General features: G+C 56.3%; 1 protein-coding gene across 1 annotated transcript in view; it reads left to right on the top strand.

The window, feature by feature from the left end:
* Positions 1 to 26,178, top strand: part of SRCAP (Snf2 related CREBBP activator protein) — a 137,816-nt gene that overhangs the window by 58,532 nt on the left and 53,106 nt on the right. The window contains exons 16-22 of the mRNA XM_090130322.1: positions 480 to 649; positions 3,162 to 3,354; positions 6,500 to 6,636; positions 11,936 to 12,122; positions 16,939 to 17,108; positions 23,456 to 24,192; positions 25,236 to 25,382. Coding sequence (XP_089986448.1) covers positions 480 to 649; positions 3,162 to 3,354; positions 6,500 to 6,636; positions 11,936 to 12,122; positions 16,939 to 17,108; positions 23,456 to 24,192; positions 25,236 to 25,382 — 1,741 coding nt within the window. The remainder of the gene's footprint in view (positions 1 to 479; positions 650 to 3,161; positions 3,355 to 6,499; positions 6,637 to 11,935; positions 12,123 to 16,938; positions 17,109 to 23,455; positions 24,193 to 25,235; positions 25,383 to 26,178) is intronic.

Raw genomic sequence — 26,178 nt, 5'->3', positions numbered from 1 at the left:
CACTGACCCCAAATCCCCCAAACTGACCCCAAATCCCCCACACTGACCCCAAATCCTCCGAAACTGACCCCCAATCCCCTTCCACTGACCCCAAATCCCCCAAACTGACCCCAAATCCTCTCACACTGACCCCAAATCCCCCATACTGACCCGAAATCCTCTCACACTGACCCCAAATCCTCCACACTGAGCCCAAATCCCCCAAACTCTCCCCAAATCCTCCCACACTGACCCCAAATCCCCCAAACTGACCCCAAATCCCCCACACTGACCCCAAATCCCCCAAACTGACCCCAAATCCTCCACACTGAGCCCAAATCCCCCAAACTCCCCCCAAATCCCCCACACTGACCCCAAATCCCCCAAACTGACCCCAAATCCCCCACACTGACCCCCAATCCCCGTCTACTGACCCCAAATCCTCTCACACTGACCCCAAATCCCCCACACTGACCCCAAATCCCCCTCCCCTCTTATAGGGCTGGACCAAACCCAACGCCTTCCACGTGTGCATCACGTCCTACAAGCTGGTCCTGCAGGACCACCAGGCGTTCCGTAGGAAGAACTGGAAATATTTGATCCTGGATGAAGCCCAAAACATCAAAAACTTCAAATCCCAACGCTGGCAATCGCTGCTCAACTTCAACAGGTCCTTGGGGGGGCTTTTGGGGGTCGTTTTGGGGGGGGGGTTGGGGTTTTTTGGGTCTCAATTTGGGGCTCTTTGGTCCCATTTTGGGTCCCATTTTGGGGTTCCTTGGTTCCAATTTTGGGTTCCCGTTTTGGGTCTCATTTTGGGGTTCTTTGGTCCCATTTTGGGTCCCATTTTGGGGTTCTTTGGTTCCCATTTTGGGTCCCACTTTGGGTCCCATTTTGGGGTTCTTTGGTTCCCATTTTGGGTCCCACTTTGGGTCCCATTTTGGGGTTCTTTGGTTCCCATTTTGGGTCCCATTTTGGGTCCCATTTTTGGGTTCTTTGGGTCCCACTTTGGGTCCCATTTTGGGGTTCTTTGATTCCATTTTGGTTCCCATTTTGGGTCCCATTTTGGGTCCCATTTTTGGGTTCCTTGGTTCCAATTTTGGGTCCCATTTTGCGGTTCTTTGATTCCATTTTGGTTCCCATTTTGGGTCCCGTTTTGGGGTTCTTTGGTCCCATTTTGGGTTCCATTTTGGGGTTCTTTGATTCCATTTTGGTTCCCATTTTGGTTCCCACTTTGGTTCCCATTTTGGGTCCCATTTTGGGTCCCGTTTTGGGGTTCTTTGATCCCATTTTGGGTCCCATTTTTGGGTTCTTTGGTTCCCATTTTGGGACCCATTTTGTGTCCCATTTTGTGGCTCTTTGTTTCCATTTTGGTTCCCATTTTGGGTCCCATTTTGGGGTTCTTTGGTTCCCATTTTGGGTCCCATTTTGGGTCCCATTTTGGTTCCCAATTTGGGTCCCATTTTGGGGTTCTTTTGTCCCATTTTGGGTCCCATTTTTGTGTTCTTTGGTTCCCAATTTGGTCCCATTTTGGGGTTCTTTTGTCCCATTTTGGGTCCCATTTTTGGGTTCTTTGGTTCCCATTTTGGGTCCCATTTTGGGTCCCATTTTGGGGTTCTTTTGTCCCATTTTGGGTCCCATTTTTGGGTTCTTTGGTTCCCATTTTGGGTCCCATTTTGGGGTTCTTTGATTCCATTTTGGTTCCCATTTTGGTTCGCACTTTGGGTCCCTTTTTGGGTCCCATTTTTGGGTTCTTTTGTCCCATTTTGGGTCCCATTTTGGGGTTCTTTGATTCCATTTTGGGTCCCATTTTGTGTCCCATTTTGGTTCCCATTTTGGGTCCCATTTTGGGTCCCATTTTTGGGTTCTTTGGTCCCATTTTGGGTCCCATTTTTGGGTTCTTTGATCCCATTTTGGTTCCCATTTTGGTTCCCATTTTGGGTCCCATTTTTGGGTTCTTTGATTCCATTTTGGGTCCCATTTTGGGTCCCATTTTTGGGTTCTTTGATCCCATTTTGGGTCCCATTTTGGGGTTCTTTGATTCCATTTTGGTTCCCATTTTGTGTCCCATTTTGGTTCCCATTTTGTGTCCCATTTTGGTTCCCATTTTGGGTCCCATTTTTGGGTTCTTTGGTCCCATTTTGGTTCCCATTTTGGTTCCCATTTTGGTTCCCATTTTGGTTCCCACTTTGGGTCCCATTTTGTGTCCCACTTTGTGTCCCATTTTGGGTCCCATTTTGGGTCCCATTTTTGGGTTCTTTTGTCCCATTTTGGGTCCCATTTTGGGGTTCTTTGATTCCATTTTGGTTCCCATTTTGGTTCCCATTTTGGTTCCCATTTTGGTTCCCACTTTGGGTCCCATTTTGTGTCCCACTTTGTGTCCCATTTTGGGTCCCATTTTGGGTCCCATTTTTGGGTTCTTTTGTCCCATTTTGGGTCCCATTTTGGGGTTCTTTGATTCCATTTTGGTTCCCATTTTGGGTCCCATTTTGGGTCCCATTTTGGGGTTCTTTGATTCCATTTTGGGTCCCATTTTGTGTCCCATTTTGGTTCCCATTTTGGGTCCCATTTTGGGTCCCATTTTTGGGTTCTTTGGTCCCATTTTGGGTCCCATTTTTGGGTTCTTTGATCCCATTTTGGTTCCCATTTTGGTTCCCATTTTGGGTCCCATTTTTGGGTTCTTTGATTCCATTTTGGGTCCCATTTTGGGTCCCATTTTTGGGTTCTTTGATCCCATTTTGGGTCCCATTTTGGGGTTCTTTGATTCCATTTTGGTTCCCATTTTGTGTCCCATTTTGGTTCCCATTTTGTGTCCCATTTTGGTTCCCATTTTGGGTCCCATTTTTGGGTTCTTTGGTCCCATTTTGGTTCCCATTTTGGTTCCCATTTTGGTTCCCATTTTGGTTCCCACTTTGGGTCCCACTTTGTGTCCCACTTTGTGTCCCATTTTGGGTCCCATTTTGGGTCCCATTTTTGGGTTCTTTGGTCCCATTTTGGTTCCCATTTTGGGGTTCTTTGATCCCATTTTGGTTCCCATTTTGGTTCCCATTTTTGGGTTCTTTGATCCCATTTTGGTTCCCATTTTGGTTCCCGTTTTGGGGTTCTTTGTTCCCATTTTGGTTCCCATTCCCCCCTCCTCCCTCCCCCATTTTGGGGTCCTGTTTCTCACCCTGCCCTCCTTCCAGCCAACGACGTTTGCTGCTGACTGGGACCCCGCTGCAGAACAGCCTGATGGAACTTTGGTCCCTGATGCACTTCCTGATGCCCCACGTCTTCCAGTCCCACCGAGAGTTCAAGGAATGGTTTTCCAACCCCCTGACTGGGATGATTGAAGGCAGCCAGGAGTACAACGAGAGCCTGGTCAAACGGCTGCATAAGGTATTGATATGGGGGGGGGGGGGATGTTTGGGGGGGTTTGGGGGGGAGTTGATCTCGTTTGGGGGGAAAATGGAGACATTTGGGGTGAAAGGGGTCACATATGGGGTGAAAGGGGTCCAATTTGGGGGGAAAATGGAGACATTGGGGGTGAAAGGGGTCTCATATGGGGTGAAATTTGCCCCATATGGGGTGAAAGGGGTCCAATTTGGGGGGGAAATGGAGACATTTGGGGTGAAATTGGTCCAATTTGGGGGGAAAATGGAGACATTTGGGGTGAAAGGGGTCTCATATGGGGTGAAATTTGCCCCATATGGGGTGAAAGGGGTCCCATTTTGGGGGAAAATGGGGACATTTGGGGGGAAAATGGGCCAATTTGGGGTGAAAGGGATCCCATATGGGGTGTAAATGGTCCAATTTTGGGGGAAAATGGAGACATTTGGGGTGAAAGGGGTCCAATTTTGGGGGAAAATGGAGACATTGGGGGTGACAGGGGTCTCGTATGGGGTGAAATTTGCCCCATATGGGGTGAAATTGGTCCAATTTTGGGGGAAAATGGGGACATTTGGGGGAAAAATGGGCACGTTTGGGGTGAAAGGGGTCCCATATGGGGTGAAAATGGTCCGATTTAGGGAGAAAATGGAGACATTTGGGGTGAAAGGGGTCTCATATGGGGTGAAATTTGACCCATACGGGGTGAAATTTGTCGAATTTGGGGGAAAATGGAGCCATATGGGGTGAAAGTAGAGACATTTGGGGTGAAAATGGTCCAATTTGGGGGGAAAATGGGGACATTTGGGGTGAAAGGGGTCTCATATGGGGTGAAAGGGGTCCAAATTGGGGGGAAAATGGGGACATTTGGGGTGAAAGTGGAACATTTTGGGCGAAATTGGTCCCATATGGGGTGAAATTGGTCCCATATGGGGTGAAAATGGTCCAATTTGGGGGATAAATGGGCACATTTGGGGTGAAAGGGGTTTCATATGGGGTGAAATTTGCCCCATATGGGGTGAAAGGGGTCCAATTCTGGGGGAAAATGAAGCCATAGGGGATGAAAGTGGAGCATTTTGGGGGAAATTGGTCCTATATGGGGTGAAATTGGCCCCATATGGGGTGAAAGGGGTCCAGTTTTGGGGTGAAATTGGTACAATTTGGGGGAAAATGGGCTCATTTGGGGTGAAAGGGGTTTCATATGGGGTGAAATTGGCCCCATATGGGGCGAAAGGGGTACAATTTGGGGGGAAAATGGAGCCATATGGGTTGAAAGTGGAGCATTTTGGGGGAAATTGATCCTATATGGGGTGAAATTGGTCCCATATGGGATGAAAATGGTCCAATTTTGGGGGAAAATGGGCACATTTGGGGTGAAATTGGTCCCATGTGGGGTGAAAGGGGTCCAATCTGGGGGTGAAAATGGAGCCGTATGGGGTGAAAGTGGTCCCATATGGGGTGAAAATGGAGACATTTGGGGTGAAAGGGGTCTCATATAGGGTGAAAATGGAGACATCTGGGGTGAAAATGGTCCAATTTTAGGGGAAAATGGATGCCTTTGGGGGTTCCTTCCATTTCCTCCCCATTTCCTCCCATTTTCACCCAATTTTTCCTCATTTTCCCACAATGTCTCCTAATTTTTACCCTTTGCCCCCCTTTCCCCCCCATTTCCCCCAAATTTTCCCGTTTTTCCCTAATTTCTCCTAATTTTTACCCTTTTCTCTCCATTCCTCCCCATTCCTCCTCATTTCCCACCATTCCTCCCCGATTTCCACCCGATTTCCTCCCAATTTCCCCCCATTTCCCCCCAATTTATCCTAATTTCCCCCCATTTCCCCCCCATTTCCTCCCATTTCCCCCCTTTCCTCCCCATTTCCCCCCATTACTTCTTATTTCTTCCCATTTCCTCCCCATTTCTTCCCCATTTTCTCCCATTTTGACCCAATTTCCCCCCATTTCTTCCCCATTTCCCCCCATTTTGACCCAATTTCCCCTCGTTTCCCCCCGTTTTCACCCCAATTTCCCCCATTTTCCCCCGATTTCTCCTAATTTTTACCCATTTCCCCCCATTTCTTCCCCATTTCACCCCAATTTCCCCGAATTTCCCCCAATTTCTCCTAATTTCCCCCCCCATTTTCCCCCATTTTCCCCCATTTTCCCCCATTTCCTCCCCATTTCTCCCCATTTCTTCCCATTTCCTCCCCATTTCCCCCCAATTTCTCCTAATTTTTACCCTTTTCCCCCCATTTCCCCCCATTTTCACCCCAATTTCCCCCAATTTCCCCCAATTTCTCCTAATTTTTACCCATTTTCCCCCATTTCCTCCTAATTTTTACCCTTTTCCCCCCATTTCCCCCCATTTTCCCCCAATTTCTCCTAATTTTTACCCATTTTCCCCCATTTCCTCCCCATTTCTCCCCATTTCTTCCCATTTCCTCCCCATTTCCCCCCATTTCCTCCTAATTTTTACACTTTTCCCCCCATTTCCTCCCATTTTGACCCCAATTTCCCCCATTTCCCCCCATTTCCTCCTAATTTTTACCCTTTCCCCCCCATTTCCCCCCATTTTCCCCCAATTTCTCCTAATTTTTACCCATTTTCCCCCATTTCCTCCCCATTTCTCCTCATTTCTTCCCATTTCCTCCCCATTTCCCCCCATTTCCTCCTAATTTTTACCCTTTTCCCCCCATTTCCCCCCATTTTCCCCCAATTTCCCCCCATTTTCACCCCAATTTCCCCCATTTTCCCCCAATTTCTCCTAATTTTTACCCTTCTCCCTCCATTTCTTCCCCATTTCCCCCCATTTTCTCCTAATTTTTACCCTTTTCCCCCCATTTCTTCCCCTTTTCCCCCCATTTTGACCCAATTTCCCTCCATTTCCCCTCGTTTTCACCCAATTTCCCCCATTTTCCCCAATTTCTCCTAATTTCTCCCCATTTCCCCCCATTTCTTCCCCATTTCCCCCCATTTCCTCCTAATTTTTACCCTTTTCCCCCCATTTCCCCACATTTTGACCCAATTTCCCCCCATTTTCACCCCAATTCCCCCCATTTTCCCCCAATTTCTCCTAATTTTTACCCTTTTCCCCCCATTTCTTCCCCATTTCCCCCCATTTTGACCCAATTTCCCCCCCATTTCCCCCCCATTTCCCCCCCAGGTGCTCCGGCCCTTCCTGCTGCGCCGCCTGAAGGTGGACGTGGAGAAGCAGATGCCCAAAAAATACGAGCATGTCCTCAAATGCCGTCTGTCCAAACGCCAGAGGTTCCTCTACGACGACTTCATGGGCCAGGCCAGGTGCTGCCCCACAACCTCGGCCCCTATGGGGGGGAAATGGGGCCATATGGGGGGGAAATGGTCCCTTATAGGGGGGAAATGGGGCCATATGGGGGGGAAATGGGGCCATATGGGGTGGAAATGGGGTCATATGGGGTGGAAATGGGGCCATATGGGGGGGAAATGGGGCCATATGGTGGGGAAATGGTCCCTTATGGGGTGGAAATGGGGCCATATGGGGGGGAAATGGGGCCATATGGGGTGAAAGTGGTCCCTTATGGGGTGGAAATGGGGCCATATGGGGGGGAAATGGGGCCATATGGGGGGGAAATGGGCCCTTATGGGGGGGAAATGGTCCCTTATGGGGGGGAAATGGGGCCACATGGGGTGGAAATGGTCCCTTATGGGGGGGAAATGGGGCCATATGGGGTGGAAATGGTCCCTTATGGGGGGGAAATGGGGCCATATGGGGTGGAAATGGGGCCATATGGGGTAGAAATGGGGCCATATGGGGGGGAAATGGGGCCATATGGGGGGGAAATGGGGCCACATGGGGTGGAAATGGTCCCTTATGGGGGGGAAATGGGGCCATATGGGGGGGAAATGGTCCCTTATGGGGGGGAAATGGGGCCATATGGGGTGGAAATGGGGCCATATGGGGTAGAAATGGGGCCATATGGGGTGGAAATGGGGCCATATGGGGGGGAAATGGGGCCATATGGGGTGGAAATGGGGTCATATGGGGTGGAAATGGGGCCATATGGGGGGGAAATGGGGCCATATGGGGGGGAAATGGGGCCATATGGTGGGGAAATGGTCCCTTATGGGGTGGAAATGGGGCCATATGGGGGGGAAATGGGGCCATATGGGGTGAAAGTGGTCCCTTATGGGGTGGAAATGGGGCCATATGGGGGGGAAATGGGGCCATATGGGGGGGAAATGGGCCCTTATGGGGGGGAAATGGTCCCTTATGGGGGGGAAATGGGGCCACATGGGGTGGAAATGGTCCCTTATGGGGGGGAAATGGGGCCATATGGGGTGGAAATGGTCCCTTATGGGGGGGAAATGGGGCCATATGGGGTGGAAATGGGGCCATATGGGGTAGAAATGGGGCCATATGGGGGGGAAATGGGGCCATATGGGGGGGAAATGGGGCCACATGGGGTGGAAATGGTCCCTTATGGGGGGGAAATGGGGCCATATGGGGGGGAAATGGTCCCTTATGGGGGGGAAATGGGGCCATATGGGGTGGAAATGGGGCCATATGGGGTAGAAATGGGGCCATATGGGGTGGAAATGGGGCCATATGGGGGGGAAATGGGGCCATATGGGGTGGAAATGGGGTCATATGGGGTGGAAATGGGGCCATATGGGGGGGAAATGGGGCCATATGGGGGGGAAATGGTCCCTTATGGGGTGGAAATGGGGCCATATGGGGGGGAAATGGGGCCATATGGGGTGGAAATGGTCCCTTATGGCGGAGAAATGGGGCCATATGGGGTGGAAATGGTCCCATATGGGGGGGAAATGGTCCCATATGGGGTGGAAATGGTCCCATATGGGGGGGAAATGGTCCCTTATGGGGGGGAAATGGGGCCACATGGGGTGAAAGTGGTCCCTTATGCGGGGGAAATGGGGCCATATGGGGTGGAAATGGGGCCATATGGGGTGGAAATGGTCCCTTATGGGGGGGAAATGGGGCCATATGGGGGGGAAATGGGGCCATATGGGGTGGAAATGGTCCCATATGGGGTGGAAATGGTCCCATATGGGGGGGAAATGGTCCCTTATGGGGTGGAAATGGGGCCACATGGGGGGGAAATGGGGCCATATGGGGTGGAAATGGGGCCATATGGGGTGGAAATGGTCCCTTATGGGGGGAAATGGGGCCATATGGGGTGGAAATGGGGCCATATGGGGTGGAAATGGTCCCATATGGGGGGGAAATGGTCCCTTATGGGGTGGAAATGGGGCCATATGGGGTGGAAATGGGGTCATATGGGGTGGAAATGGGGCCATATGGGGGGGAAATGGGGCCTTATGGGGTGGAAATGGTCCCATATGTGGGGGAAATGGTCCCATATGGGGGGGAAATGGTCCCTTATGGGGGGGAAATGGGGCCACATGGGGTGGAAATGGGGCCATATGGGGTGGAAATGGTCCCTTATGGGGGGGAAATGGGGCCATATGGGGTGGAAATGGGGCCATATGGGGGGGGAAATGGTCCCTTATGGGGTGGAAATGGGGCCATATGGGGGGGAAATGGGGCCATATGGGGTGGAAATGGTCCCATATGGGGGGGAAATGGTCCCTTATGGGGGGGAAATGGGGCCATATGGGGTGGAAATGGGGCCATATGGGGTGGAAATGGTCCCTTATGGGGGGAAATGGGGCCATATGGGGTGGAAATGGGGCCATATGGGGTGGAAATGGTCCCATATGGGGGGGAAATGGTCCCTTATGGGGTGGAAATGGGGCCATATGGGGTGGAAATGGGGTCATATGGGGTGGAAATGGGGCCATATGGGGGGGAAATGGGGCCTTATGGGGTGGAAATGGTCCCATATGTGGGGGAAATGGTCCCATATGGGGGGGAAATGGTCCCTTATGGGGGGGAAATGGGGCCACATGGGGTGGAAATGGGGCCATATGGGGTGGAAATGGTCCCTTATGGGGGGGAAATGGGGCCATATGGGGTGGAAATGGGGCCATATGGGGGGGGAAATGGTCCCTTATGGGGTGGAAATGGGGCCATATGGGGGGGAAATGGGGCCATATGGGGTGGAAATGGTCCCATATGGGGGGGAAATGGTCCCTTATGGGGGGGAAATGGGGCCATATGGGGTGGAAATGTGGCCATATGGGGGGGAAATGGGGCCATATGGGGGGGAAATGGGGCCATATGGGGTGGAAATGGGGCCATATGGGGTGGAAATGGTCCCTTATGGGGTGAAAGTGGAGCCATATTGGGGGAAAGAGGTCCTATATGGGGTGGAAGTGGAGCCATATGGGGTGAAAATGGTCCTTTATGGGGTGAAAGTGGAGCCATATGGGGGGAAAGGGGTCCAATATGGGAGGAAAGTGGTCCCATATGGGGTGAAAGGGGTCCCATATGGGGTGAAAGGGGTCATATAGGGGGTGGAAGTGGTCCTATATGGGGTGAAAGTGGAGCCATATGGTCCTGTATGGGGTAAAAGTGGTCCCATATGGGGTGAAAGTGGAGCCGTATGGGGCGAAAGTGGTCCTATATGGGGGTTAATGGTCCTATATGGGGTGAAAGGGGTCCCATATGGGGTGAAAGGGGTCATATAGGGGGTGCAAATGGTCCCACCCCAATCCGACCTTTTTCTTTACTTTCCCCCCCCCACCCGCAAATCCGACCCCGTTCTTTACATTCCCCCCCCCATTCCCCCATCCCTCCCCCCCAATATTCTCCATTTCCCCTAAATCCGACCCCATTCTTTACATTTCCCCCCCCCACCCCTAAATCCGACCCCGTTCTTTACATCTCCCCCCCCACCCCCCCGTTTCCACCCCATTTCCCCATCCCCCCCCCCAATATTCCCCATTTCCCCCAAATCCAACCCCATTCTTTACTTCCCCCCCCCCACCCCCAAATCCGACCCCATTCTTTACATTTCCCCCCCCAACCCCCCATTTCCCCATTCCCCCCCCCATTTCCCCATTCCCCCCCCCAATATTCCCCATTTCCCCCAAATCCGACCCCCATTCTTTACATTCCCCCCCATTCCCCCCCCATTTCCCCATTCCCCCCCCAATATTCCCCATTTCCCCCAAATCCAACCCCATTCTTTACCTTCCCCCCCCACCCCCAAATCCGACCCCATTCTTTACATTTCCCCCCCCCCACCCCCAAATCCGACCCCATTCTTTACATTCCCCCCCCCCAACCCCAAATCCGACCCCGTTCTTTACATTTCCCCCCCCACCCCCCCATTTCCCCCCCCATTTCCCCATTCGCCCCCCTATTTCTCCCCCCCCCCAATATTCCCCATTTCCCCCAAATCCAACCCCATTCTTTACATTTCCCCCCCCCACCCCCAAATCCGACCCCGTTCTTTACATTTCCCCCCCCATTCCCCCCCCATTTCCCCATTACCCCCATTTCCCCATCCCCCCCCCAATATTCCCCATTTCCCCCAATTCCGACCCCATTCTTTACATTTCCCCCCCCCACCCCCAAATCCAACCCCATTCTTTACATTCCCCCCCCACCCCCAAATCTGACCCCGTTCTTTACTTCCCCCCCCCAACCCCCGTTTCCCCCCCCAATATTCCCCATTTCCCCCAAATCCGACCTTTTTCTTTACTTTTCCCCCCCCACCCCCAAATCCGACCCCGTTCTTTACATTTCCCCCCCCATTTCCCCCCCCTATTTCCCCATTCCCCCCATTTCCCCATCCCCCCCCCCCCAATATTCCCCATTTCACCTAAATCCGACCCCGTTCTTTACATCTCCCCCCCCCATTTCCCCATTCCCCTTCCCAATATTCCCCATTTCCCCCAAATCTGACCCCATTCTTTACATTTCCCCTCCCCCACCCCCAAATCCGACCCCATTCTTTACATTTCCCCCCCCATTCCCCCCCCATTTCCCTATTACCCCCATTTCCCCATTACCCCCATTTCCCCTTCCCCCCCCCAATATTCCCCATTTCCCCCAAATCCGACCCCATTCTTTACATTTCCCCCCCCCCAACCCCGAAATCCGACCCCGTTCTTTACATTCCCCCCCCCACCCCCAAATCCGACCCCATTCTTCACATTTCCCCCCCTATTTCCCTATTCCCCCCCTTTCCCCCCCATTCCCCCCCCATTTCCCCATCCCCCCCCCCCAATATTCCCCATTTCCCCCAAATCCGACCCCATTCTTTACATTTCCCCCCCCATTTCCCCATTCCCCCCATTGCCCCATTGCCCCCATTTCCCCATCCCCCCCCCCAATATTTTCCATTTCCCCCAAATCCGACCCCATTCTTTACATTTCCCCCCCATTCCCCCCCCCCCATTTCCCCATTCCCCCCCATTTCCCCATTCCCCCCCCCAATATTCCCCATTTCCCCCAAATCCGACCCCATTCTTTACATTTCCCCCCCCCACCCCCCCAAATCCAACCCCATTCTTTACATTCCCCCCCCCACACCCCCAAATCCGACCCCGTTCTTTACATTTCCCCCCCATTTCCCCATTCCCTCCCCCCCACCCCCAAATCCGACCCCATTCTTTACATTTCCCACCCCCCACCCCCAAATCCGACCCCATTCTTTACGTTTCCCCCCCCTTGTCCCCCCCCCCGCAGCACCAAAGCCACGCTGGCCAGCGGCCACTTCATGAGCGTCATCAACGTGCTGATGCAGCTGCGCAAGGTTTGCAACCACCCCGACCTGTTCGACCCCCGCCCCATCCACTCCCCCTTCGTCACCGAGGGCATCTGCTTCGTCACCGCCTCCCTCGTCATCAGGGCCCTGGACCCCGACCCCTTTAAGGTAGGGGGGGCTTGGGGGGGAAACGGGTCTCGTATGGGGTGGAATTTGACCCGTATGGGGTGAAAGGGGTCCGATTTGGGGGGAAAATGGGGACATTTGGGGTGAAAGGGGTGCAATTTTGGGGGAAAATGGGGACATTTGGGGTGACAGGGGTCTCATATGGGGTGAAAGGGGTCCAATTTGGGGTGAAAGGGATCTCGTATGGGGTGAAATTTGCCCCATATGGGGTGAAAATGGTACGATTTTAGGGAAAAATGGGGACATTTGGGGGGAAAATGGAGACATTTGGGGTGAAAGGGGTCTCATATGGGGTGAAATTTGCCCCATATGGGGTGAAAATGGACCAATTTGGGGTGAAAGGGGTCTCATATGGGGTGAAAATGGAGACATTTGGGGTGAAAGGTGTCCCATATGGGGTGAAATATGTCCAATTTTGGGGGAAAAGGGGAAATTTGGGGTGAAAGGGGTCTCATATGGGGTGAAAGGGGTCTCATGGGGTGAAATTTGCCCCATATGGGGTGAAAATGGGCCAATTTGGGGTGAAAGGGGTCTCATATGGGGTGAAATTTGCCCCATATGGGCTGAAAGGGGTCTCGTATGGGGTGAAATTGGTCCAATTTTGGGGAAAAATGGAGACATTTGGGGTGAAAGGGGTCTCGTATGGGGTGAAATTTGCCCCGTATGGGGTGAAAGGGGTCCGATTTGGGGGCAAAGTGGTCTCATATGGGGTAAAATTTGCCCCATATGGGGTGAAAATGGGCCAATTTGGGGTGAAAGGGGTCTCATATGGGGTGAAATTTGCCCCATATGGGCTGAAAGGGGTCTTGTATGGGGTGAAATTGGTCCAATTTTGGGGAAAAATGGGGACATTTGGGGTGAAAGGGGTCTCATATGGGGTGAAATTTGACCCATATGGGGTGAAAGGGGTCTCATATGGGGTGAAAGGGGTCTCATGGGGTGAAATTTGCCCCATATGGGGTGAAAATGGGCCAATTTGGGGTGAAAGGGGTCTCATATGGGGTGAAATTTGCCCCATATGGGCTCAAAGGGGGTCTTGTATGGGGTGAAATTGGTCCAATTTTGGGGAAAAATGGAGACATTTGGGGTGAAAGGGGTCTCTTATGGGGTGAAATTTGCCCCATATGGGGTGAAAATGGGCCAATTTGGGGTGAAAGGGGTCTCATATGGGGTGAAAATGGACCAATTTGGGGTGAAAGGGGTCTCGTATGGGGTGAAAATGGAGACATTTGGGGTGAAAGGGGTGCAATTTTGGGGGAAAATGGGGACATTTGGGGTGAAAGGGGTCTCATATGGGGGGAAAATGGAGACATTTGGGGTGAAAGGGGTCTCATGGGGTGAAATTTGACTCATATGGGGTGAAAATGATCCGATTTGGGGGCAAAGGGGTCTCATATGCGGTGAAATTTGACCCATTTGGGGTGAAAGGAGTCTCGTATGGCGTGAAATTGGTCCAATTTTGGGGGAAAAGGGGAAATTTGGGGTGAAAGGGGTTTCATATGGGGTGAAATTTGACCCATATGGGGTGAAAATGGTCCGATTTGGGGTGAAAGGGGTCTCATATGGGGTGAAATTGGTCCGATTTTGGGAGAAAATGGGGACATTTGGGGTGAAAGGGGTCTCATATGGGGTGAAAATGGACCAATTTGGGGTGAAAGGGGTCTCATATGGGGTGAAATTTGCCCCATATGGGGTGAAAGGGGTCCGATTTGGGGGGAAAATGGAGCCATATGGGGTGAAAGGGGTCTTGTATGGGGTGAAATTGGTCCAATTTTGGGGAAAAATGGGGACATTTGGGGTGAAAGGGGTCTCGTATGGGGTGAAATTTGCCCCATATGGGGTGAAAGGGGTCTCGTATGGGGTGAAAATGGAGACATTTGGGGTGAAAGGGGTCTCACATGGGGTGAAATTTGCCCCATATGGGGTGAAAGGGGGCCAATTTGGGGGGTGAAAGGGGTCTCATATGGGGTGAAATTGGTCCAATTTTGGGAGAAAATGGGGACATTTGGGGTGAAAGGGGTCTCATGCGGTGAAATTTGACCCATATGGGGTGAAAGGGGTCCAATTTGGGGGGAAATGGAGACATTTGGGGGGAAATGGGTCTCGTATGGGGTGAAGTTGCTCCAATTTTGGGGGAAAATGGGGACATTTGGGGTGAAAGGAGTCTCGTATGGGGTGAAATTTGACCCATATGGGGTGAAAGGGGTCCAATTTGGGGGGAAAATGGAGACATTTGGGGTGAAAGGGGTCTCATATGGGGTGAAATTTGCCCCGTATGGGGTGAAAGAGGTCCGATTTGGGATGAAATGGAGACATTTGGGGAAAAGTGGGGACATTTGGTGTGAAAGGGATCTCATATGGGGTGAAAGGGGTCCAATTTGGGGGGAAAATGGGGACATTTGGGGTGAAAGTGGAGCATTTTGGGGGAAAATGGAGACGTTTGGGGTGAAAGGGGTCTCGTATGGGGTGAAATTTGCCCCATATGGGGTGAAAGGGGTCCGATTTGGGGTGAAAGGGGTCTCATATGGGGTGAAAGGGGTCTCATATGGGGTGAAATTTGCCCCATATGGGGTGAAAATGGTCCGATTTGGGGTGAAAGGGGTCTCATATGGGGTGAAATTGGTCCAATTTTGGGGAAAAATGGGGACATTTGGGGTGAAAGTGGAACATTTTGGGGAAAATGGGGACATTTGGGGTGAAAGGGGTCTCATATGGGGTGAAAGGGGTCTCATGGGGTGAAATTTGCCCCATATGGGGTGAAAATGGTCCGATTTGGGGGCAAAGGGGTCTCATATGGGTAAAATTTGACCCATTTGGGGTGAAAGGGGTCCGATTTGGTGGGGAAATGGAGACATTTGGGGTGAAATTGGTCCAATTTGGGGGGAAAATGGAGACATTGGGGGTGAAAGGGGTCTCATATGGGGTGAAATTTGCCCCATGTGGGGTGAAAGGGGTCCGATCTAGGGGGAAATGGGGACATTTGGGGGGAAAGGGGTCTCATATGGGGTGAAATTGGTCCAATTTTGGGGAAAAATGGGGACATTTGGGGTGAAAGTGGAACATTTTGGGGAAAATGGAGCCATATGGGGTGAAAGTGGAGCATTTTTGGGGAAATTTGCCCCATATGGGGTAAAATTGGTCCAATTTGGGGAGAAAGTGGGGACATTTGGGGTGAAAGGGGTCTCATATGGGGTGAAAGGGGTCTTATGGGGTGAAATTTGCCCCATATGGGGTGAAAAGGGTCTGATTTGGTGGGAAATGGAGACGTTTGGGGGGAAAGGGGTCTCGTATGGGGTGAAATTGGTCCAATTTTGGGGGAAAATGGGGACATTTGGGGTGAAAGGGATCTCATATGGGGTGAAATCGGTCCATTTTGGGGGGAAAATGGAGCCATATGGGGTGAAAGTGGAGCATTTTGGGGGAAATTGGTCCCATATGGGGTAAAATTGGTCCAATTTGGGGTGAAAGTGGGGACAGGTGGGGTGAAAGAGGGTCTCATATGGGGTGAAAGTGGACACATATGGGGTGAAAGGGGTCCGATTTGGGGTGAAATGCAGACGTTTAGGGGGAAAGGGGTCTCGTATGGGGTGAAATTTGCCCTGTATGGGGTGAAGGGGGTCCATTTTGGGGTGAAAGTGGGGACATTTGGGGTGAAAGGGGTCTTGTATGGGGTGAAAATGGACACATATGGGGTGAACTTTGAAATTCGGGGTCCAATTTTGGGAGAAAATGGAGCCATATGGGGTGAAAGTGGAGCATTTTGGGGGAAATTTTCGGGGAAGTCTTTGGGAAAAGCCACAACCACGGGCTTTCAGATCCTCCAGCCCCACAACCACGGGGTTTGAGCTCCTCCAGCCCCACATCTGAGCTCTTCCAGCCCCACATCCATGGGATTTGAGCTCCTCCAGCCCCACAACCGTGGGCTTTCAGGTCCTCCAGCCCCACAACTGAGCTCCTCCAGCCCCACATCCATAGAATTTGAGCTCCTCCAGCCCCACAACCGTGGGCTTTCAGGTCCTCCAGCCCCACAACTGAACTCCTCCAGCCCCACATCCATGGGCTTTCAGCTCCTCCAGCCCCACATCCACAGGGTTTGAGGTCCTCCAGCCCCACAACTGAGCTCTTCCAGCCCCACATCCATGGGATTTGGGCTCCTCCAGCCCCACATCTGAGCTCCTCCTGCCCCCTAACCCCTCAATCTGAGCTCCTCCAGCCCCACATTCATGGGCTTTCAGCTCCTCCGACCCCACAACCACAGGGTTTAAGGTCCTCCAGCCCCACATCTGAGCTCCTCCCGCCCCACAACCACGGGATTTGGGCTCCTCCAGCCCCACATCTGAGCTCCTCCAGCCCCACATCCATGGGCTTTCAGCTCCTCCAACCCCACAACCACGGGGCTTAAGGTCCTCCAGCCCCACATCTGAGCTCCTCCCGCCCCACAACCACGGGATTTGAGCTCCTCCAGCCCCACAACCACGGGATTTGAGCTCCTCCAGCCCCACAACCGTGGGCTTTCAGCTCCTCCAGCCCCACAACTGAGCTCCTCCAGCCCCACATCTATGGGATTTGAGCTCCTCCAGCCCCACAACCATGGGCTTTCAGGTCCTCCAACCCCACAACCACGGGGTTTAAGCTCCTCCAGCCCCACATCTGAGCTCCTCCTGCCCCCTAACCCCTCAATCTGAGCTTCTCCAGCCCCACAGCCACGGGATTTGAGCTCCTCCAGCCCCACAACTGTAGGCTTTCAGCTCCTCCAGCCCCACAACTGACCCATTGCCCCCCTTTGTCCCCCCCCCAGCACGTGGACATGGCCCTATTTGACCTGCTGGCCCTGGAGGGCCGCGTTTCCCGTTACGAGGCCGATTCCTTCCTGCCCCGTTTCCGGGTCACCCGGCGCCTCATCGAGGACATCGCCGCCGCCCCCGACCCCCCCCCGCGCCCCAAACCCGTCCGGATGAAGGTCAACCGGTACGTATGGGGGCTGTGGGGTGGCCACGGGGTCCTTCGGGTGGCCATGGGGTCATTGGGGTGGTTATGGGGTCATTGGGGTGGCCACGGGGTCATTGGGGTGGTTATGGGGTCCTTGGGGTGGTCTTGGGGGAAGTGGGATGGTTATGGGGTCATTGGGGTGGCCATGGGGTCAGTGGGGGTTATGGGGTGGCAACAGGGTCATTGGGGTGGCCATGGGGTCATTGGGGTGGTTATGGGGTCCTTGGGGTGGCCTTGGGGTCATTGGGGTGGTCTTGGGGTCGTTGGGGGCTATGGGGTGGCCACGGGGTCATTGGGGTGGCCATGGGGGCAATGGGGGCTATGGGGTGGCCACGGGGTCATTGGGGTGGCCATGGGGTCATTGGGGGCTATGGGGTGGCCACGGGGTCATGGGGGTGGTTATGGGGTCATTGGGGTGGTTATGGGGTCACTGGGGTGGCCATGGGGTCAGTGGGGGTTATGGGGTGGCAACAGGGTCATTGGGCTGGTTATGGGGTCATTGGGGTGGCCACGGGGTCATTGGGGTGGTTATGGGGTAGCCATGGTGTCATTGGGGTGGTCTTGGGGTCATTGGGGTGGCCATGGGGGCAACGGGGAGGCTGTGGGGTCGTTGGGGTGGTCTTGGGGTCATTGGGGGCTATGGGGTGGCCATGGGGTCATTGGGGTGGTTATGGGGTCCTTGGGGTGGCCATGGTGTCATTGGGGTGGTTATGGGGTAGCCATGGTGTCATTGGGGTGGTCTTGGGGTCCTTGGGGTGGCCACGGGGTCATTGGGATGGTTATGAGGTCAGTGGGGTGGCTGTGAGGGCAATGGGGGCTATGGGGTGGCCATGGGGTCATTGGGGTGGTCTTGGGGGAAGTGGGGTGGCCATGGGGTCAGTGGGGGTTATGGGGTGGCCACGGGGTCATCGGGCTGGTTATGGGGTCATTGGGGTGGCCACGGGATCATTGGGGTGGTCTTGGGGTCAATGGGGGGGCTGTGGGGTCGTTGGGGTGGTTATGGGATCATTGGGGGCTATGGGGAGGCCACAGGGTCATTGGGGTGGTTATGGGGTCCTTGGGGTGGTTATGGGGTCATTGGGGTGGTTATGGGGTCAATGGGGGCTATGGGGTGGCCACGGGGTCATTGGGGTGGTTATGGGGTCCTTGGGGTGGTTATGGGGTCATTGGGGTGGTTATGGGGTCAATGGGCTGGCCTTGGGGTCATTGGGGTGGTCTTGGCGTCGTTGGGGGCTATGGGGTGGCCACGGGGTCATTGGGGTGGTTATGGGGTCCTTGGGGTGGCCAGGGGGTCCTTGGGGTGGTCTTGGGGGAAGTGGGATGGCCATGGGGTCTTTGGGGTGGCTGTGGGGTCATTGGGGTGGCTGTGGGGGCAGTTGGGGCTATGGGGTGGCCATGGGGTCATTGGGATGGTTATGGGGTCAGTGGGGTGGTCTTGGGGTCATTGGGGGCTATGGGGTGGCCATGGTGTCATTGGGGTGGTCTTGGGGTCCTTGGGGTGGCCACAGGGTCATTGGCGTGGTCTTGGGGTCATTGGGGGCTATGGGGTGGCCACGGGGTCATGGGGGTGGTTATGGGGTCATTGGGGTGGTCTTGGGGGAAGTGGGATGGTTATGGGGTCATTGGGGTGGCCATGGAGTCAGTGGGGGTTATGGGGTGGCAACGGGGTCATTGGGGTGGTTATGGGGTCCTTGGGGTGGTCTTGGGGGAAGTGGGGGCTATGGGGTGGCCACGGGGTCATTGGGCTGGTTATGGGGTCATTGAGGTGGCCATGGGGTCATTGGGGTGGTTATGGGGTCCTTGGGGTGGCTGTGAGGGCAATGGGGGCTATGGGGTGGCCATGGGGTCATTGGGGTGGTCTTGGGGGCTATGGGGTGGCCATGGGGTCATTGGGGTGGCCATGGGGTCATTGGGGTGGTTATGGGGTCATTGGGGTGGCTGTGAGGGCAATGGGGGCTATGGGGTGGCCATGGGGTCATTGGGGTGGTTATGGGGTCAGTGGGGTGGTCTTGGGGTCAGTGGGGGTTATGGGGTGGCCACGGGGTCATTGGGCTGGTTATGGGGTCATTGGGGTGGCCATGGGGTCAGTGGGGTGGTCTTGGGGTCGTTGGGATGGTTATGGGGTCATTGGAGTGGTCTTGCGATATATGGGGGCTATGGGGTGGCCACGGGGTCATTGGGGTGGTTATGGGGTCATTGGGGTGGCCATGGGGTCATTGGGATGGTTATGGGGTCATTGGGGTGGCCTTGGGGTCATTGGGGTGGTCTTGGGGTCATTGGGGTGGCCATGGGGGCAATGGGGGGGCTGTGGGGTCGTTGGGGTGGTCTTGGGGTCATTGGGGGCTATGGGGTGGCCACGGGGTCATTGGGGTGGTTATGGGGTCCTTGGGGTGGTCTTGGGGTCAGTGGGGGTTATGGGGTGGCCACGGGGTCATTGGGCTGGTTATGGGGTCATTGGGGTGGCCATGGGGTCATTGGGGTGGTTATGGGGTCATTGGGGTGGCCATGGTGTCATTGGGGTGGTCTTGGGGTCCTTGGGGTGGCAACGGGGTCATTGGGATGGTTATGGGGTCAGTGGGGTGGCTGTGAGGGCAATGGGGGCTATGGGGTGGCCACGGGGTCATTGGGGTGGTTATGGGGTCATTGGGGTGGCCATGGTGTCATTGGGGTGGTTATGGGGTCATTGGGGTGGCCATGGGGGCAATGGGGGGGCTGTGGGGTCTTTGGGGTGGTCTTGGGGTCATTGGGGGCTATGGGGTGGCCATGGGGTCATTGGGGTGGTTATGGGGTCATTGGGGTGGTCTTGGGGTCCTTGGGGTGGCCACAGGGTCATTGGCGTGGTCTTGGGGTCATTGGGGGCTATGGGGTGGCCACGGGGTCATGGGGGTGGTTATGGGGTCATTGGGGTGGTCTTGGGGGAAGTGGGATGGTTATGGGGTCATTGGGGTGGCCATGGGGTCAGTGGGGGTTATGGGGTGGCAACGGGGTCATTGGGCTGGTTATGGGGTCATTGGGGTGGCCACGGGATCATTGGGGTGGTCTTGGGGTCAATGGGGGGGCTGTGGGGTCGTTGGGGTGGTTATGGGGTCATTGGGGGCTATGGGGTGGCCACGGGGTCATTGGGGTGGTTATGGGGTCATTGGGGTGGTCTTGGCGTCGTTGGGGGCTATGGGGTGGCCACGGGGTCATTGGGCTGGTTATGGGGTCCTTGGGGTGGCCATGGGGTCAGTGGGGTGGTCTTGGGGTCGTTGGGATGGTTATGGGGTCATTGGAGTGGTCTTGGGATATATGGGGGCTATGGGGTGGCCATGGGGTCATTGGGGTGGCCTTGGGGTCATTGGGGTGGTCTTGGGGTCGTTGGGGGCTATGGGGTGGCCACGGGGTCATTGGGGTGGTTATGGGGACATTGGGGTGGCCACAGGGTCATTGGCGTGGTCTTGGGGTCATTGGGGGCTATGGGGTGGCCACGGGGTCATGGGGGTGGTTATGGGGTCCTTGGGGTGGTCTTGGGGGAAGTGGGATGGTTATGGGGTCATTGGGGTGGCCATGGGGTCAGTGGGGGTTATGGGGTGGCAACGGGGTCATTGGGGTGGTTATGGGGTCCTTGGGGTGGCCATGGGGTCATTGGGGTGGTCTTGGGGTCGTTGGGATGGTTATGGGGTCATTGGAGTGGTCTTGGGATATATGGGGGCTATGGGGTGGCCATGGGGTCATTGGTGTGGTCATGGGGGCATTGGGGTGGCCACGGGATCATTGGGGTGGTCTTGGGGTCAATGGGGGGGCTGTGGGGTAGTCTTGGGGGGAATGGGGGCTATGGGGTGGCCACGGGGTCTTTGGGATGGTTATGGGGTCCTTGGGGTGACCATGGGGGCAATGGGGGGGCTGTGGGGTCGTTGGGGTGGTCTTGGGGTCATTGGGGGCTATGGGGTGGCCACGGGGTCATGGGGGTGGTTATGGGGTCAGTGGGGTAGATGTGGGGTCACTGGGGGCTATGGGGTGGTCTTGGGGTCATTGGGATGGTTATGGGGTCGTTGAGGTGGCCATGGGGTCATTGAGGTGGTTATGGGGTCAGTGGGGCGGCCATGGTGTCATTGGGGTGGTGTTGGGGTCGTTAGGGGCTATGGGGTGGCCACGGGGTCATTGGGGTGGTTATGGGGTCCTTGGTGTGGTCATGGGGTCATTGGGGTGGTCTTGGGGTCATTGGGGTGGCCATGGGGTCATTCGGGTGGTTATGGGGTCAGTGGGGTGGCCATGGGGTCATTGGGGGCTATGGGGTGGCCACGGGGTCATTGGGGTGGTTATGGGGTCCTTGGGGTGGCCATGGTGTCATGGGGGTGGTCTTGGGGTCATTGGGGTGGCCATGGGGGCAATGGGGGGGCTGTGGGGTCGTTGGGTTGGTCTTGGGGTCATTGGGGGCTATGGGGTGGCCACGGGGTCATGGGGGTGGTTATGGGGTCAGTGGGGTGGATGTGGGGTCACTGGGGGCTATGGGGTGGTCTTGGGGTCATTGGGATAGTTATGGGGTCAGTGGGGTGGCCACGGGATCATTGGGGTGGTTTTGGGGTCATTGGGGTTGCCGGGGGGGCAGTGGGTGGGCTTGTGGGGTCATTGGGGTGGTTTTGGGGTCCTTGGGGTGGCCATGGGGTCATTGGGGTGGTCTTGGGGTCAGTGGGGGCTATGGGGTGGCCATGGGGTCATTGGGGTGGTTATGGGGTCATTGGGGTGGTCTTGGGGTCAATGGGGGGGCTATGGGGCCCTTGGGGTGGCCATGGGGTCAATGGGGTCGTTGGGGTGGCCATGGGGTCATTGGGGTGGTGGGCGGAGCTTATGGTGGGCGGGGCCATTGCGTTGTGGGTGGAGCTTATGATCTGTGGGTGGGGCTACAGGCTTGTGGGCGGTGCTTCTGATCTGTGGGTGGGGCCACGGGGTTGTGGGCGGTGCTTCAGACCTGTGGGCGGGGCTATAGGCTTGTGGGCGGTGCTTCTAACCTGTGGGCGGGGCTACAGGGATGTGGGCGGGGCTACAGGGATGTGGGCGGTGCTTCAGACCTGTGGGCGGGGCTACAGGGATGTGGGCGGTGCTTCAGACCTGTGGGCGGGGCTACAGGAATGTGGGCGGTGCTTGTGATCTGTGGGCGGGGCTGCAGGGATGTGGGCCGTGCTTCTGACCTGTGGGCGGGGCTACAGGGGTGTGGGCGGGGCTTCAGACCTGTGGGCGGGGCTACAGTGTAGTGGGCGTTGCATCTGATCTGTGGGCGGGGCTACAGGGATGTGGGCGGTGCTTCAGACCTGTGGGCGGGGCTACAGGGGTGTGGGCGGGGCTTCAGACCTGTGGGCGGGGCTACAGTGTAGTGGGCGTTGCATCTGATCTGTGGGCGGGGCTACAGGGATGTGGGCGGTGCTTCAGACCTGTGGGCGGGGCTACAGGGATGTGGGCGGTGCTTCAGACCTGTGGGCGGGGCCACGGGTTTGTGGGCGTTGCATCTGATCTGTGGGCGGGGCTACGGGGATGTGGGCGGTGCTTCAGATCTGTGGGCGGGGCTACAGGGATGTGGGCGGTGCTTCAGACCTGTGGGCGGGGCTACAGGGGTGTGGGCGGGGCTTCAGATCTGTGGGCGGGGCTACAGGGATGTGGGCGGTGCTTCAGACCTGTGGGCGGGGCTACAGGGATGTGGGCGGTGCTTCAGATCTGTGGGCGGGGCTACAGGGAAGTGGGCGGTGCTTCAGACCTGTGGGCGGGGCTGCAGGGATTTGGTCCGTGCTTCTGACCTGTGGGCGGGGCTACAGTGTAGTGGGCGGTGCTACAGACCTGTGGGCGGGGCTACAGGCTTGTGAGCGGTGCTTCAGATCTGTGGGCGGGGCTACAGGGATGTGGGCGGTGCTTCAGACCTGTGGGCGGGGCTACAGGGTTGTGGGCAGTGCATCTGATCTGTGGGTGGGGCTACAGGGATGTGGGCGGTGCTTGTGATCTGTGGGCGGGGCCACGGGGTTGTGGGCGGTGCTTCAGACCTGTGGGCGGGGCTTCTGATCTGTGGCGGGGCTACAGGCTTGTGGGCGGTGCTTGTGATCTGTGGGCGGGGCTACAGGGATGTGGGCGGTGCTTCTGACCTGTGGGCGGGGCTACAGGCTTGTGGGCGGTGCTTGTGATCTGTGGGCGGGGCTACAGGGTTGTGGGCGGTGCATCTGATCTGTGGGCGGGGCTACAGGGATGTGGGCGGAGCTTATGCTGCAGGGACGGTGCCTACGGCTCCGCAGGCGTGGCCTTGGCGTGGTTGGCGTGGCTATGCAAATGTGCCGCTGTTCTAATTAGCGTTTCTCTTCCCCCAGCATGCTGCAGCCCGTGCCGAAGGCGGAGCCCCGCGCCGTCCTCCTCCTCAACACCCCCCGCCCCACGCATGGGGGGCTGCCCCTCGGCCCCGCCCCCCTCCTCGTTAGCCCCGCCCCTTCCGCTTCGAGCCCCGCCCCCTCCGCCATCACCGTGGCGACGGCCGGCGTGGCTGTGGGGAACCCCGGGGGAGGGCAGGGGGTGACGAGCAACACCCAGGGGGTGACGGTGACCCCGCAGGGGGTGACGCTGACCCCGCAGGGGGTGACGCTGACCAACCAAGGGGTGACGTTGACCCCCCAGGGGGTGACGCTGACCAATCAGGGGGTGGCTTTGCCGGGGCAAGGGGTGACCCCGGTGACGGTGACCCCCCAAGGGGTGGCGGTGACCCCTCAGGGGGTGACCCTGACCCCCCAGGGGGTGACGGGGGCGGCACAAGGGGTGACGGTGACCCCCCAGGGGGTGGCCATGAGCAGCCAAGGCCTGACGGTGACGCCGGTGGGGGTGGCCCTGACCAGCCAAGGCTTGACCTTGGGCACCCAGGGGGTGACGGTGACCCCCATGACGCCCACCGGGGTCACCCTGGCGGCGCCCGGGGTGACGGTGACCCCCACGGCGGTGACGGTGACCCCCACGGCCCCGCAGGCGCTGGGCTTGGGGTTGGGATTGACGTTGGCCCCGCCCCGGGCCACGCCCCCTGCGACTCTATTGGCTACGCCTGCTTCTGGCCCCGCCCACGGTGAGTAAAGAGTGGGGGGGAAGGGGCGGGACTTCGTGCTGGGGGCGGGGCTAAGTCCGAAAGGGGTGTGGCTTGTTGAATGAGTGGCCCTCAGTGAATGGAGGGGGCGTGGCTTCAGGCTGGGGGCGGGGCTAAGAACGAAGGGGCGTGGCTTGATGAATGAGCAGCTGGGAGTGAATGGCAGGGGGCGTGGCTTCGTGCTGGGGGCGGGACTGAGCTTGAAAGGGGGCGTGGCTTGATGAATGAGCAGCTTCGATTAAATGGAAAGGGGCGTGGCTTCATGCTGGGGGCGGGGCTTAGCCCGAAAGGGGCGTGGCTTGTTGAATGTATGGCCCTCAGTGACAGGAGGGGGGCGTGGCTTATTGCTGGGGGCGTGGCTTGATGAATGAGCAGCTTCGAGTGAATGCAAGGGGGTGTGGCTACATGCTGGGGGCGGGGCTAAGGATGAAGGGGGCGTGGCTTGAAGAATGAGCGGCCCTGTGAGCATGGAGGAGGGCGTGGCTTTATGCTGGGGGCCGCGTAGTTTGTCCAGTCCTGTTGAATGAGGGGCGGGGTTTCACGCTCGAAGGGGGCGTGGTTAGGGCTGGGGAGGGCGGAGCTTGATGGACGGGAGCCAATGGGAGGGCAAAGAGGGGGGCGTGGCTTCGGCGGTGGGGGCGTGTCTTGTCCGATGGCATTGATTGGCTTGTGGCAGGAGGGCGGGCCTTAAAGATGTGGGCGTGGCTACCGGCGGAAGGGGGCGTGGTTTGACTCACAGCAGCCTAAGAAGTGATTGATAGGGGGCGTGGCTTCCGCGCTGGGGGCGTGGGTATGCATATTAAGGGGGCGTGGTCTGGGGTCTTGGGCCATGGGGGCGTGGCCTTGAAGGTAAGGGGCGTGGCTTAAAGTAGGGGCGTGGCCTGGGCCTTGAATGAAAGGGGGCGGGGCATCGCATGTTGGGGGGCGTGGCCTAACGTGGTGGGGCGTGGCCACGTACAAGTGGGCGTGGTTAAAAGGAGGGGCGTGGCCTCGACCTGAAAAGTGGGGCGTGTCTCCTGTCGTAGCCCCGCCCCCAGGCTCTCAGCCCCGCCCCCCGGCTCCGAGCCCCGCCCCCTCGAAGCCAGGCTCCGCCCCTTTGGCCGCCTTTGCTCTTCCTGTTCCCGGAGCGCAGCGCCTCCTGCTGGCCCCCGAGCTCACGGCCCGCCTGCCCTGTGAGTCCCAAAATCGCCCTTTTTCACCCCAAAATCGCATTACCCATTACCCCCCCCCCCAGCCTCCAACCCCCCCCCCCCGCCTCCCCGTTTCCCTCCAAAAAATCCCCCATTTCCCCCCATTTTCCCTTTATTTCCTCCATTTCCCCCCCCATTTCCCCCCTGATGCTTCTTCCACCCCCCCAACAAAAAAAATTCACCAAAATCTCCTCTTTTCACCCCAAAATCACAATTCCCCCCTCCCATTTCCCCCATTATCCCTTCTTTCCCCCCATTTTCCCCCCATTTCCCCCTTATTTCCTCCTATTCTCCCCCAATTTCCCCCTATTTCCCCCCCATTTCCCCCCTGATGCCTCTTATTTCCGCCCCCCAACAATTCACCAAATTCACCAAAATCTCCTTTTTTCACCCCAAAATCCCATTACCCCCCCATTTCCCCCATTATCCCCCCTTTCCCTCCATTTTCCCCCCATTTCCCTCTTCTTTCCTCCTATTTTCCCCCTATTTCCGCCCCTCATGTCCCCCATTTCCCCTCTATTGCTTCTTATTTCCTACCCCCAACAAAAAAAATCACCGAAATCTCCTTTTTTCACCCCAAAATCCTATTCCCCCCCCATTTCCTCCCCATTTCCACATTTCACCCCCCCCCTTTTCCCCCATTCTCCCCGCATTTCCTTCCTATTTCCTCCCATTTCACCCCCCAACAAAAAAATTCACCAAGGTCTCCCTTTTTCATCTCAAAACGCCCATTTCCCCCCCATTTTCCCCCCCATTTCCCCCCCATATCCTCCCATTT

Source organism: Phasianus colchicus, chromosome 40, assembly GCF_987193195.1.
Source record: "Phasianus colchicus chromosome 40, bPhaCol1.hap1.1, whole genome shotgun sequence".
Classification (NCBI taxonomy): domain Eukaryota; kingdom Metazoa; phylum Chordata; class Aves; order Galliformes; family Phasianidae; genus Phasianus; species Phasianus colchicus.
Note: the sequence above shows the minus strand (reverse complement) of the source record. Positions and strands in the feature narration are given on the sequence as shown.